Source organism: Phragmites australis, chromosome 5 (genome assembly GCF_958298935.1).
Source record: "Phragmites australis chromosome 5, lpPhrAust1.1, whole genome shotgun sequence".
Lineage (NCBI taxonomy): Eukaryota > Viridiplantae > Streptophyta > Magnoliopsida > Poales > Poaceae > Phragmites > Phragmites australis.
This window is the reverse complement of record NC_084925.1, coordinates 29844956-29856807: the sequence shown is the minus strand read 5'-3', so window position 1 is coordinate 29856807 and position 11852 is coordinate 29844956. Positions and strand designations below refer to the sequence as shown.

The window sequence follows — 11852 nt, the reverse complement described above, 5'->3', positions numbered from 1 at the left end:
ATAGAATTTTTTCTGATTGAAAATCTCATCTAGTCGAATAGAGTTCTATTTATGGAGACCTACCTTATCAGGAATTACATTCGACTTCAGAAGCCCAAATGTTAGCTTTTTTGTCTAATGAGGATTTGATAATTAATAATGAAATGATTACTAGAAATACGGTATATTTTAGAGATAGATATCCAACATATATGTGTCCTTAATCCGATACGATAGGTTTTATAACTGTCATACGGTAAATAAGATATTTACTGATATTTTAGATAATTCATCGTGTTCTAAACGAAAACTATTTCTAAATCTAACTTTACAGATATTCTTGATTGGTCCATGAACCAACTATATAAAAAGGTGAGGAGGTATGTTCAAAGAGAAAGCCGGGGAAAAAAAAGCCCAAACCACGGGGAGGGAAGCGAGCCGAAGGTAGCGAGAGGTCGGATAAGTAGACATTGAGTGTCATTTTGGCTGTCCAACCTTCGGGTGTAAAAAATAGCAATTTTCTGGCTCGGACCGCCAGGCCACTCTTGCGCGCTCGCCCTCGCGGTGAACGCGGCGCTGGGGCCCAGCCCGACCACCAACCTCCTGCCGTCGTCGCGTAGGTAGGTACCGTAGTTTTTTACCTGCAGACCGGACCACCGCGACTCGGACACGAGACGACGACGTCGGCCTGGTGCAGCGTGCCGGCCGGCCTCCGCCCACTTCGCGTCAGGTTCGTCCAGGCGCACGTCGCGTGCCTAGCTGGTGCGTTTCTCGACGTTCCCGCGCAGCGAAAGGCCCGGGCATTTTGCTTTGATTGGGTACAAAGATCTTGGAATCTGATGGTGTGCTAGTGGGAAATGCGTAGAACTAGATCAGAGTTTCTCCCTCGCTTTCCCGGGCAACATTTTTGGGGGTCGGGGGTACATTTGCTTGGAATTAGCTCAGTCAACTAGATTGAAAACCAAATATATATACCTACCTAGTCCAAACAAATCCGCGAAGGTGTAGTCAGGACAGTAAACTATTAGGAAAAACAGAGAATGTTTTTTTAGAGGAAAACAGAACATGAGAACCTTACAGAGTGAGATAACATGCGAAGGTGGAGTTAAGGACTCAGGAAAGTAAACTATTTAAGGAAAACTACACGGTCTGCGATTCAAATTCAGGTCGTGAATGTCATAACATGAGAACCTTACATAGAATTAGATAAGTCATTGTACAATATAATTTTACGGGTGTCCTGAAACATGTCAGCGGCCAAAAGAATTGCTCAAAAGAATTACCCTTGCTAAAAGAACTAGATCAACACAATTTAATTTATCATAACCCCAAAAGAATAATTTCCCGTGATTGATCTATAGGAGTATAGTAAGAAGCATAATGTGCTCAAACTCAGAGAGAATGAACCTGCGACATGAATATATGGATATAATGGAAATGTATTAAAGTTTTACGTATGCAAAAGAAATTAGCACAAAATTTTGATACACGGTCCATCTACAAACTACACAAGCTAAGTTACAAAACTTGGGCTAAAAATGAAAGCTGCGCCCAGAAGTTAATAAAAAAAAAGATGAATGCATTTTAGTGGATCTCTAAAAGATCTGAACAATTTACATAACTTTCCGTGAGGTTAGTTGCCGAGATGAGACCTCAATATCTCTAGTGTATATATTTGTCAGGGCAAAAAGCAGCAAAACAAAGACTACTTGGGCGCTCACGATTCCAAAATGGCTAATGCTGTTGCCAATCTCCATCCAACTACCGGTATTTCGTACCTGCGGGTAAAATGAACAGGAATATTCAACACAGTATTTGTTGTGGAAGTAGGAAGTTCACTTTGAATATATTTAGACATAAGGCTAAACATAGTCATCAGCAAAATGAAATATTAAGTAACACCATCTTGGTGCATTTTCAACATTAAAATTTCCAAGGGCACATAGAACCCTTGAGCTCTTGGACCTGAGTTCAAAACAAGCTTGTTACTTCAAAATTTCCAAGGGCACATAGAACCCTTGAGCTCTTGGACCTGAGTTCATATACAGTATATCCTTCAACAAGAGATTGTCTTTCAGATATTCGAACATGGATCAAACAAAATTTATCCATTAATCGATACAAACAAAGGAAAACTATAGAGCAACTAAAAATGATAAAGGTAATGGAACATATCTTAAAAGCATACATACCAGGAAAAAGAAATGAATAGTCATTACGTCTGAAAGCAGTATTACAAGAAAATAGCAGCCCAGTCGTGGGATTCGGACAATCTTGGTTATTGCACTAAATGTACATCTGCAGTTAGTCACGAGGATCAGCTTAATGAAAAGTAGCATCCAGTTGAACACAAATTAAGAGAACCTATAAATTTAGATAGGGTGACATATGGATCGTCCAAAGCCCAACATTAGGGGGAAAACCTCACATTATTTGTGTTTGTTTGTTATGCTAGAAAGTAGAGACAACGGATGAACTCTCAAATTAATCTTAAAGCTGCTCAAGTGATAACTAATGTGGAGATACTTAATCTTAATAGATATCAAAACGGATATTAAATTCTAAACACCTTGCTGCTTATTTTATCTTCTATAGCAGAAGGTGACCTATTTTGTAACAAGAACTTTCATTACAGCATCATATTTTGTGGAAGATTATTAGAAATGAAAAAAATTATTGTGCAGTGAAATTCTGTTGGGCACATCTTCATTAACTTATTTTCTTTAACTTCATGACATGATATAGCATAACAGTAGAAGAAACTTACATGACAAGCATAAACGGAATAAACAATTTAAAAATCAGAAGTCCTGCCATAAGAAATGGCTGCAAAGAAAAAATAGAAAAAAAACATCAGTGCCTAGAATAATAATAATAAGCAAAAATAGTATTTCAAAGAAAAATGATGTAACATATACACTTACACTAAATACTGTAATGAATCTGTACACAGATGAGATCTCAAAGCTTGCAATACTTGCAAAATTACCGGTTCCAAAGAAGGCGACATTAAATAAGATCACCTGCAAGGCAGAAAGATATCATTAGTTACAGAATTATGTTTCCAGCCAAAATTATGTCAAATTGTATATCTATTCTGCAGAATGCGCATAGGCCGTGCGCGCGCCTGACCGAGCAGCCAACCAAGCTCTGATGCGCATGCCAGCCCCACCTACTCCCACCCACCCACCCCGTGGGCCTCCTGGATGACCGAGCACGTTCCCACTTCGTGAGTAGTGATTGCGATCAGTTGCAACTACGTGCATAGAGGGGTTACAATTATAAACATAGAGTTATTACAACTACTTGTTGCAACTATAGGCATAGAACGGTTACAACTATATGCATAACGAGATTGCAATTTACCTGTCCAGGCTGACTGATTGTAATTAATTGCGATCATGTTGCAACCGGCAATTTTGTAACTATATTATTCAGCATATTATAACTAAAGTATCTACCATGTTGTAACTAGTCCACACTCGATCATGCATGATATAACTAGATTGTTTACCATGTTATAACTAGAGTGTTCACCATACTGTAACTAGAGTGTACCATATTGTAATTAGTACTCGCTCGACAATGTATTATCGTAACTAGTATCTACCATGTTGTAACTATATTGTCATAACTAGAGTGTCTATCATGTCGTAAATATGTTGTTCAGCATGTTGTAACTCGACTGTTTCTGAATCACAACTACAACCCAAGTTGTAACTGCAGTATAACACAAAGTGCAACTGAATGACTTACTGACTTACATGGGCGTAACTCCGTCACGATTCTAAAATTTCATCAAAATATAGCCTTCTTGGATCTCATTTTGTTAAGCACATTTTTTCCAACAATATGCTTCAAACGGATCGGCAATCCGACCTATAGTTCAGGAGGTATGGCATTTTAAAGATTGAGATCACTAAAAGATTCTTTGCACGCAAGCTTGTCTGGTGGGTGGGATGGTCGATGACGTGGCACAAGCTCGTTTGCTGGTTCCTTTGTTTTGTGCATGCAGGTGGTGGAAGAGAAGAGCAGGTGCCTGCATCTGGCTTGTGTGCAGCGTGAGTCTGCTATGCGCGTATGCACATTTTAGTGATCTCAATAACCATACAATTCAGATCTATAACCAAAATTGAGACTTCCTTGCTTATCTATATATATCCAGATCTATAACCAAAATTGAGTGTGACGATTTCAGTGCATAGAAACCATACAATTCTTGGCCTTCTGTTCCTCTCAATTAACTTCCTACTCCAACAACACTGAGACTTCCTTGCTTAGCTATTGCCTGTGGTACAGAAATCCATTCTAAATACTCCCTCCATTCTCCTTTACATGGCCATTTTGGACATGGACAGTCTCCAATACATGCATTCGACCATTATTTTCTTGTTATATGTTACTTAAAATTATTGAATATAAAGCTTTCATTGGCCATGCCTACTCCAAATGCTTTAGCACCTTTGGCAGCCTTTAATATAACTTAATTGTAGGGGATCATCTAGGGTCCATACAATCTAATGTCTATCCTGGCATCAAACAATGCATTGTGTCCAAAAGCTTCCTCAGTTTTATAATGTACCACAACTATAGAGTTGAGATCATATGTAATCCATAAGACAAATGGAAAGCAATCATAGACTTACAAATAACAGAGGTATTCTTAGATCAGATAGTTGCAAGTGTCTTTCTTCATAACCAAAAAATGACCCATCCACAAGGCTTCTACGACGTGTAGAATTGCTTTCCTCTGAGCAATACAAGTTGGCAGATTCCACAAATATCCATCCAATGAGTACCATTGCAAAACCACTATAGAAAACTGCTTCATAGCTGCAGAGATTTTTTTAAGAAAAAAATTGAAATATTATATTCATGTACCTAGACCTCAGGTACAGCAACAAAAAACTTAGGTGTATGAACTACAGCAGAAGGTATCAGCATACCCAATAGAAAGCAGCAGAAACGGAGGAGCAAAACCCAAGTAGATAGATGTAAGACGAGATAGAACACTATGTGGTGAGAAAAGAGGTAGCACCATAGCAACACCTGCCAAAAATATGACACATCAAAACCAATAGAACCAGAAAGCTTAGAAGTTCAGGATGAGCAATCAACCTGGATATAGCATATGAACAAAAAGGTGGCACAAATGGCTCAAAGAAATGGGTGCATATTTAATGGAGTTCAGCCAACAAGACTTTCAATGAATTGATGTAGATTTGTTAAAAGTTAGAATGTCTTCACCTGGGGTTACAACTATTTCCCAGATTCCTCTGTACAGTTTATTCTCTTAATGTATTCCAGTACGGTTCTCCCTTACTGAAAAACACTAATCAAAAGGCAGTTATGAAATGGTAGCCTAGGTAGGTTCTTAATTTGATCTAATTTTCCTATTCAATGGAGAAAATTTATATTAAAATAATGCCAGCTAACTTTGAGGGAGGTTGATAGTTGTTAGAAGGGTTTATATAACTGGCCTGTTATGGGACTGGTTCCAGTTTTAAAAACCCTGGTCGACAAAATGAGGAATGATTGTTACACAAGTAAATGGCACCAACCTTCCTACCACAAATGTAAGCTAGGAATGAAAAGGAAAAAATCAACAGGAATATAAGAAAAGCATTCTCCAAGGTGCTAAAACAATTTTTGTCCAGTTCATGTACCAACCCCTCTGAGTTTCTAACATCCAAACAAAGTATTCATTTTTTTACTAGTAAAAAAACCATCCGTTTAGCCTACTTAGATAGTGATAACAACTAAAACAGTTCAGAAACCGCCATATAAGACCCTCACTCATGGATTGATGCACATGTGATCAGGCCTACGTAGACATACTACAACCAAATTTAGCTGCTTGTGAGGTTCAGACTTGTAAGTTGCTGTATGATTACAAGATGTAACGACAAATCAGGTATTGCCACAAAAAACTGAAGACAGGAAATATTGTACACATTAACCACACAAATAGCAACTCATATGGCTTACCAGCTACAGACCAGTTGATCAACTGGTGCAATGAGTGCAATTCTCTGTTCTGAGACCGATGTGAGGTAGATAACCACACCATTAATGAAGATATTGCAACCAAAATAACCTAAACCATAGTAACAGTTGTCAACATTGTTTCAAACTTAAACTTACACGAAAGAAATACCAATATCAAGATTCAACTATTTGCGTTCTGCACCTGTACAAAAAATAGCTTAGAGGATTGAGGCTCCCGTTTATTTGCTCGAGTGAGATAGAGCCAAAAGCTGGTACTATTTGAGTTAGTCCATCTCGAAGCCATTGCAATCAGTATTATGAGTGCCCCACTAAAAATTCTGCATGTATAGGCTTCATCAGACCAAAAGTTGCAAGGAAACACCCAATTAACGAAAATATGGTGACAGTTAGATAGCTAGCAGCTCCTTAAAAATCATGAATGTCAGAAAACAGCGTAAATGGTATACGATGTATATGTAACAGCTTGTTCTCAGCTAGTAGTCCAGTACTTGAGAAAATGTAAGAAAAAGCATCCATGAATTCTGTCAGTGAAAGAAACCTACACCAAGTTGTTGTTTTCTGGAATTTCAGCTGGCATCAATGTGAATACAGACAGGAACCAGCAAACAAGCCATATGTATATCGCAAGTGCAGGGCTAGCTTGAATAAATAAGGCTGCATAAGCTGAACCAAGTATCCCAAGCACCAAGAAGCACCACGTATAAATTTTCCTATCAAAGAAGCTCATAACCTGCACATAAGTATCAAATTCCATGTCAAATATAATGCCTTTCTTAAAATTCTTAGTGTGTCGACAAGTGGGTGCATACCAGAAACTCCAATACAACCAATGCAACAATCGAACTGCTCAGGAGATTCAAAATATACTTGAAGGGCATATTAGATAATTCTCTCCATACTGCCTTCAGAAATTCAAAATTTTGTACAATTCTTGTCCAAAGGAATATTGTCATAAATACATAAGCATGGTAAAGAAGTGGAGATTTCTCTAGAAGTAGTATAATGGATGACAAACCCATAAAGAAACATCCACCTATGTAAACCTGCAACCAGAGGAGATAAGTCAAAACAGTGCATCTGTGTAACAAAAGGTCCGTCAGCATTTAACTAATGGAAAAGACACTAAAATAAGTTGTCTAATTTTGATGAGCTACTTTGATCGATTGCACACGAAGTAAATAAGTATGCACTATGCAGTCTTAATTCTATCTGATGCCTATGCTCTATACAGAACCAAACCTCTGAAACGTTATAATGAAGTTGAACAAAATATTGACCACAATCCAAATTGCGTAAACTGAAAAAGGTAGCAACAGAAGCATATGATTGTAACGCCTCAAAAAACATATATATAAATTCATAAAGTAAAGATTGGATAGGCTATCATACTTTCGTCGAGGTATTCTTAGGATACAATTGAGTACTCTTTAGAAGATTTGCAGGAAATGATGTATAAGACTGCAGCACGTGTAGAATGAGGTTCATCATCCATCCAATATATCCAAGGGTAATTGTTGTCATTAACATGAACCAATCATATGTTTGGAAATAATGAAGACCAGCAAGAGCCATCCTTCGGAGCTCTTCAGAATGCTTCATGGCAGCTTCATAATCCCTTCCAGATATAAGATCTTCAATCTGATTGAGCACTGAAGAACAGTTTGCCAGTGGCATAAAAGGCTTGAAGTAGAGTGAACTGGAGTGCTTCAGCTCTGAGATCGATAAGGAAGACATATTTAGGAGTAAGACAATGATTCAATGTTTAATTTATTCATCTTGGTCATTGTACATTTGCATTTAAAAAGCAGGAAGTTGATAAACACGATGAGATTCATAGCTAACAGTTCTGGATGGTCTACTCTAAACTGTAGACTTCAATAACAGATCAATAATGATATATTCTCTACTCTCTCCGACCATTCACACTACCACACAGCTCATCAAGATTAGCGTATCCTAGAAGCTTAGAATCGTGGAGTAAGTAAAATTTAAAGTCCAAATATGCAGCAAAACTTGTCTGAAAGGATACGTGATTTTCGGAGAAACTGGTTAAGAATTTGCTTTGTATTGGCCAGAACTGCTTCAACTTCATCAGCCTGTATAAATATAGGAAATAAACTTTAACAAACAGTGTCAATCCAAGCACAAGAGATTTTTTGCATAGTATTGCAGTAATTGACTAACTGTCTGACCTTGTTTAATTTCAAATAATGAGTAGGTAAGCTCCCAACAGAATTCATTGGGCATGGCAAACCCACAAGTGTGGCCTGCAATTTTTATGAAGAATTGAGAAAAGGTTTGTTGAAGAAAACTAAATGCAGCCAAAGAACAAAAAAATATGCTTGTACATGGAAATTCTTAAGCTACCATTAGAGGAGCTATATCAGCCTGGTTGACATCCACTCTTTCAAAGCCTTCAAGGGCCCAGTCTTGTGGAGTGGGTGTATCATGCTTATGGTCATCAACAAACCGAAAGCCATCATCAGGTTTCTCTGTATAAGCCAAGAACTTTGGGCTTCTAATTCCAGCCCCCCATGCTACAAGAGGAGTATCGGTGTTTGAAGGGTGTCCATCTCCATGGCTTCCTGTTGGTAGAATTGCCTAATTACAATGGCATTGTAAAGAAAAGGAATAATATAGAGTACTGAACCAATATTCTAACAAGTTAACCAACGAAAATGAAGCCTTTGCAATCAGTAACAACCTAACAGGTCAATGATACTCATCATTATGATGCACCCAAGGCAGTCTTGCATAACCAAATTCAGTGCACTAGAAAGCCCTAAAATGCCATGATTGGAGTTGTCAGCACTGTTCTTAAATGCCGCCACCTAGGCTCCAAGCAGCATAAAATCAGTAACCCTTTCAGGTCACGAATGCAACTAATTCATTTTGCAGTCCAGACTGCATTGGTGCACCAGTTATGCAAATCGATTTGGGCAATGAGCAGTTGAGCACGCAACAGTTGATTAGGAGATAATGGTCGTTCTTTTATAGAGGAACATTTTCCATGTTAGCATGCATACATTTTCAGCGGAATGGTCTTTTTCTTCTTTCTGTATTTTTCTCTTGCACTCGGGAAGTGACATAGATAGGACCCAACAAACAAGATACATGCTAGGTGTGAATAAAGAGACATACATGGGGAATGTTACTGTTTTAATCTAATTCAATTCCCAGATTTCAAGTTCAAATTCGACTGTTTTACAGTTTCCTGGTGGTGACCGAAATGTCCTGGTCTCCTGGAACTGCACATAACCGGCCAGTTCCTGCCCAAATTCTGAACCCTAGCCAGAACTCATAGAAACAAGCTCCAGAAACCATATAAATGATGAGCAGCAAAATTTATTCGTGAAACCATTTTGTGTTTTACTTACCTTTGTCACTCATTCCATGATCTGCGGTAAACACGTAAGCTGTTTGGTTGTCATTGAAGTAGTTTTCCATGAGACTGTACACACTTTCAGCTATTTGATCGACAACCTTGACATTGTTCAGATAGATATCTGAATAGGGTCTGTGTGCATGGCCATTGGTATCACAACCCAGTAGGTGCAGAAATATAACCAACTTATCCTGTAGGAGTAAATGCCTCAATTTAACATCATCGAAAGATCTGTTGAGAAGACCTTGAAACTGGTCAAATGACCAATGATCCAGAAATGATGCATCTGCAACCAAGGTCTCTAACAAAGTAAAAAACATGATTCCAAAAGGAAAATAAATTGCAAACACAGAGGCCCTGTATTCAAACATGAAACAGACTTATTTACACAATTAACTTTGGACCCATCACTTGCACAAGAGCCTGTAAAATTAATGACAATAGTTGTGATTTTTGGTAAAAAAAAAAAAAGAATTCTGACGAAAACTAAGAAAATAGCTTCACAGATCTATTTCACATATAACCTTACTGCAAGTCTGCAAGACGGACTTTTAGATTAATTCAAATATTCAGGAATGACAGATGTGCGGTATGATTAATCCCAAAGTTATCTAAATGTGTCGAGAAAACCACAGTATGATTCGATGTCTGTCACAATACTCATAAGGCAATTACAAACATACAATCCCATAGTAATGGCTAAAGTTTCAGCAAGCTAGATGTAATGCTAATAAATCTGACCTGTTGCAAAGTCTTCATATTCATGGGGATAAGTGCCCCAGGTGCTGTGAGGTAGGCTACTGCAGAATATAGGAACAATATCTGGACTTCCAAATGAGATAGTGTGCCGACTTTGATTGAATACAGAATCAAACTCAACTGGATTGGCCTTCCATCCTGCACAACACAATATAAAGTTCAAATGCCATCAGTTTCAATGTTATCTCTGAAGTGACTTCACACCCCGAATTTCCAATAACACGAATTAGGTGCTTCTTAGTAATGCTCATCTAAAAGTAAACCAAAGCCATCGACAAGCTAACATAAGACATTAATAGCACAATACTTACTATATAATTGAGTTATTATTAATCACGTGCAGGTTGTCAGTCCTAACCCTCAAAAACATCTCCCACGGTTACCCGCGCATAGTTCAGTACATGCTTTTTGGCCACCATGGACTAAACAATGCAATTGTATATAAACAATTGCGGCATACTGGAAAATTAAAGTAAACTTAACGATTTACGAAAATATCGCACCAAATTCAAACATGACTTCGGTGTGCTAGAATTAGATGCGGAACAGCACACCTTTGGTGACAGCACTGGGGTCCTCGTAGAAGCCTGCGATGATGGAGACGTGGCCGGGCCTGGACTCGGTGGGCGGGCGGGCGTGGCTGACCCCCCATCGCCCCTTCTCCTGGATCACGCCGCGCAGAAACGGCGCCCTGTACCTCCCCCGCTCGTCCGGCTCGAAGAACTTGTCCGCCCTGAGCCCGTCCGCTGCACGCACGCACACAAAAAACCCCTCGCTAAATCACACACCCAACATCGAGCTGAAGCTTGAGGAGACGGATCGGAGGAGGAACAAGGGGTCAGGGCGACGCACCGACGAGGAGGACGAGGCGCTTGGCGGGAGGCGCGGAGAGCCGGGGCGGCACGGGCGCCATGCCGTGCACGATGGGGGACTTGAAGTAGATGTCGAATATGCTGAGCATGTACACGGCGTGGAGCGCGACGCCGAGGACGACCAGCCACCGCTCGCGCCGCCGCGTGGAGGCAGACGGCGAGTGCGGCTGCGGCTGCGGGCGCGAGCGGCCGGCCATCGAGGAGCGGGCACTGGCCGAGCCGTGGAGGCGGACTGGCGGAGGAGGAGGTGGTGGATCTGGACGGAGGGAAGAGGCGAGCGCCAAGGCGTCGTTGGACGATCGGGATCCTCTGCAAAGCAACTAAAGAGGCTAATGTAGCCACAGTAAATACATTAGGTCTGATCTGAGCCGATGATTTCACGGTAAATATGATATTAATGCATAGTACTACAGCACAAGACTCATTTTACTGTGCAACACACTGATCCTCTGCATTAATCCATCATTAGTTCAGAGGATCTGATCCGTTGTTGTACTAATGGACCGACACGACCGGATACGTCGGGGAGTGAGGAATTATCAAACTAACATGTAGGTTACAGTGTGCATTTGGTTCGGGTTAAGATTATCTGATTCACAATCGCCAAAAATAGCAACTGAGCATTTCTACCACACTGAGCGCTCGATTTCTGTCATCTAATCTTCTTCTTTATCAACACTTTTTTTCTCTCTTCTCTATCTTAGGTCCTCGCCGTCGCTGGCGAGCTTCCACCGCATGACACCCTTATCCCGCCCTTCCGCACCCATATCTCTCTTACTGCTGGATTCGTCATTTTCGACTACTGTCACGCTAATCTCTCTCAATTTCACACTTTTGCCTTAACCTAT

At 39.9% G+C, this 11852-nt stretch overlaps 1 protein-coding gene across 1 annotated transcript; it reads right to left on the bottom strand.

Moving 5' to 3' along the window:
* Positions 1–1402: 1402 nt before the first annotated feature.
* Positions 1403–11285, bottom strand: LOC133919171 (uncharacterized). Its single transcript, XM_062363467.1, has 18 exons — positions 10985–11285; positions 10687–10878; positions 10115–10270; positions 9366–9659; positions 8356–8573; positions 8181–8255; positions 8018–8084; positions 7378–7700; positions 6798–7031; positions 6531–6718; positions 6170–6305; positions 5968–6076; positions 4926–5028; positions 4626–4812; positions 2904–3002; positions 2747–2805; positions 2172–2277; positions 1403–1757 (listed from the first exon to the last, which is right to left on the bottom strand). The coding sequence occupies exons 1-18, from the start codon at positions 11199–11201 to the stop codon at positions 1593–1595; spliced, it is 2928 nt and encodes a 975-aa protein (XP_062219451.1). The 5' UTR covers positions 11202–11285; the 3' UTR covers positions 1403–1592.
* Positions 11286–11852: the final 567 nt, after the last annotated feature.

Coding starts and splice junctions, on each gene's coding strand:
- LOC133919171 (XM_062363467.1), bottom strand. CDS start 11,201: ATGGCCGGCCGCTCGCGCCCGCAGCCGCAGCCGCACTCGCCGTCTGCC. Junction 8,256..8,355: donor CTGATATAGCTCCTCTAATG/GTAGCTTAAGAA, acceptor TAAAAATTGCAG/GCCACACTTGTGGGTTTGCC. Junction 6,077..6,169: donor CTAAGCTATTTTTTGTACAG/GTGCAGAACGCA, acceptor ACTATGGTTTAG/GTTATTTTGGTTGCAATATC.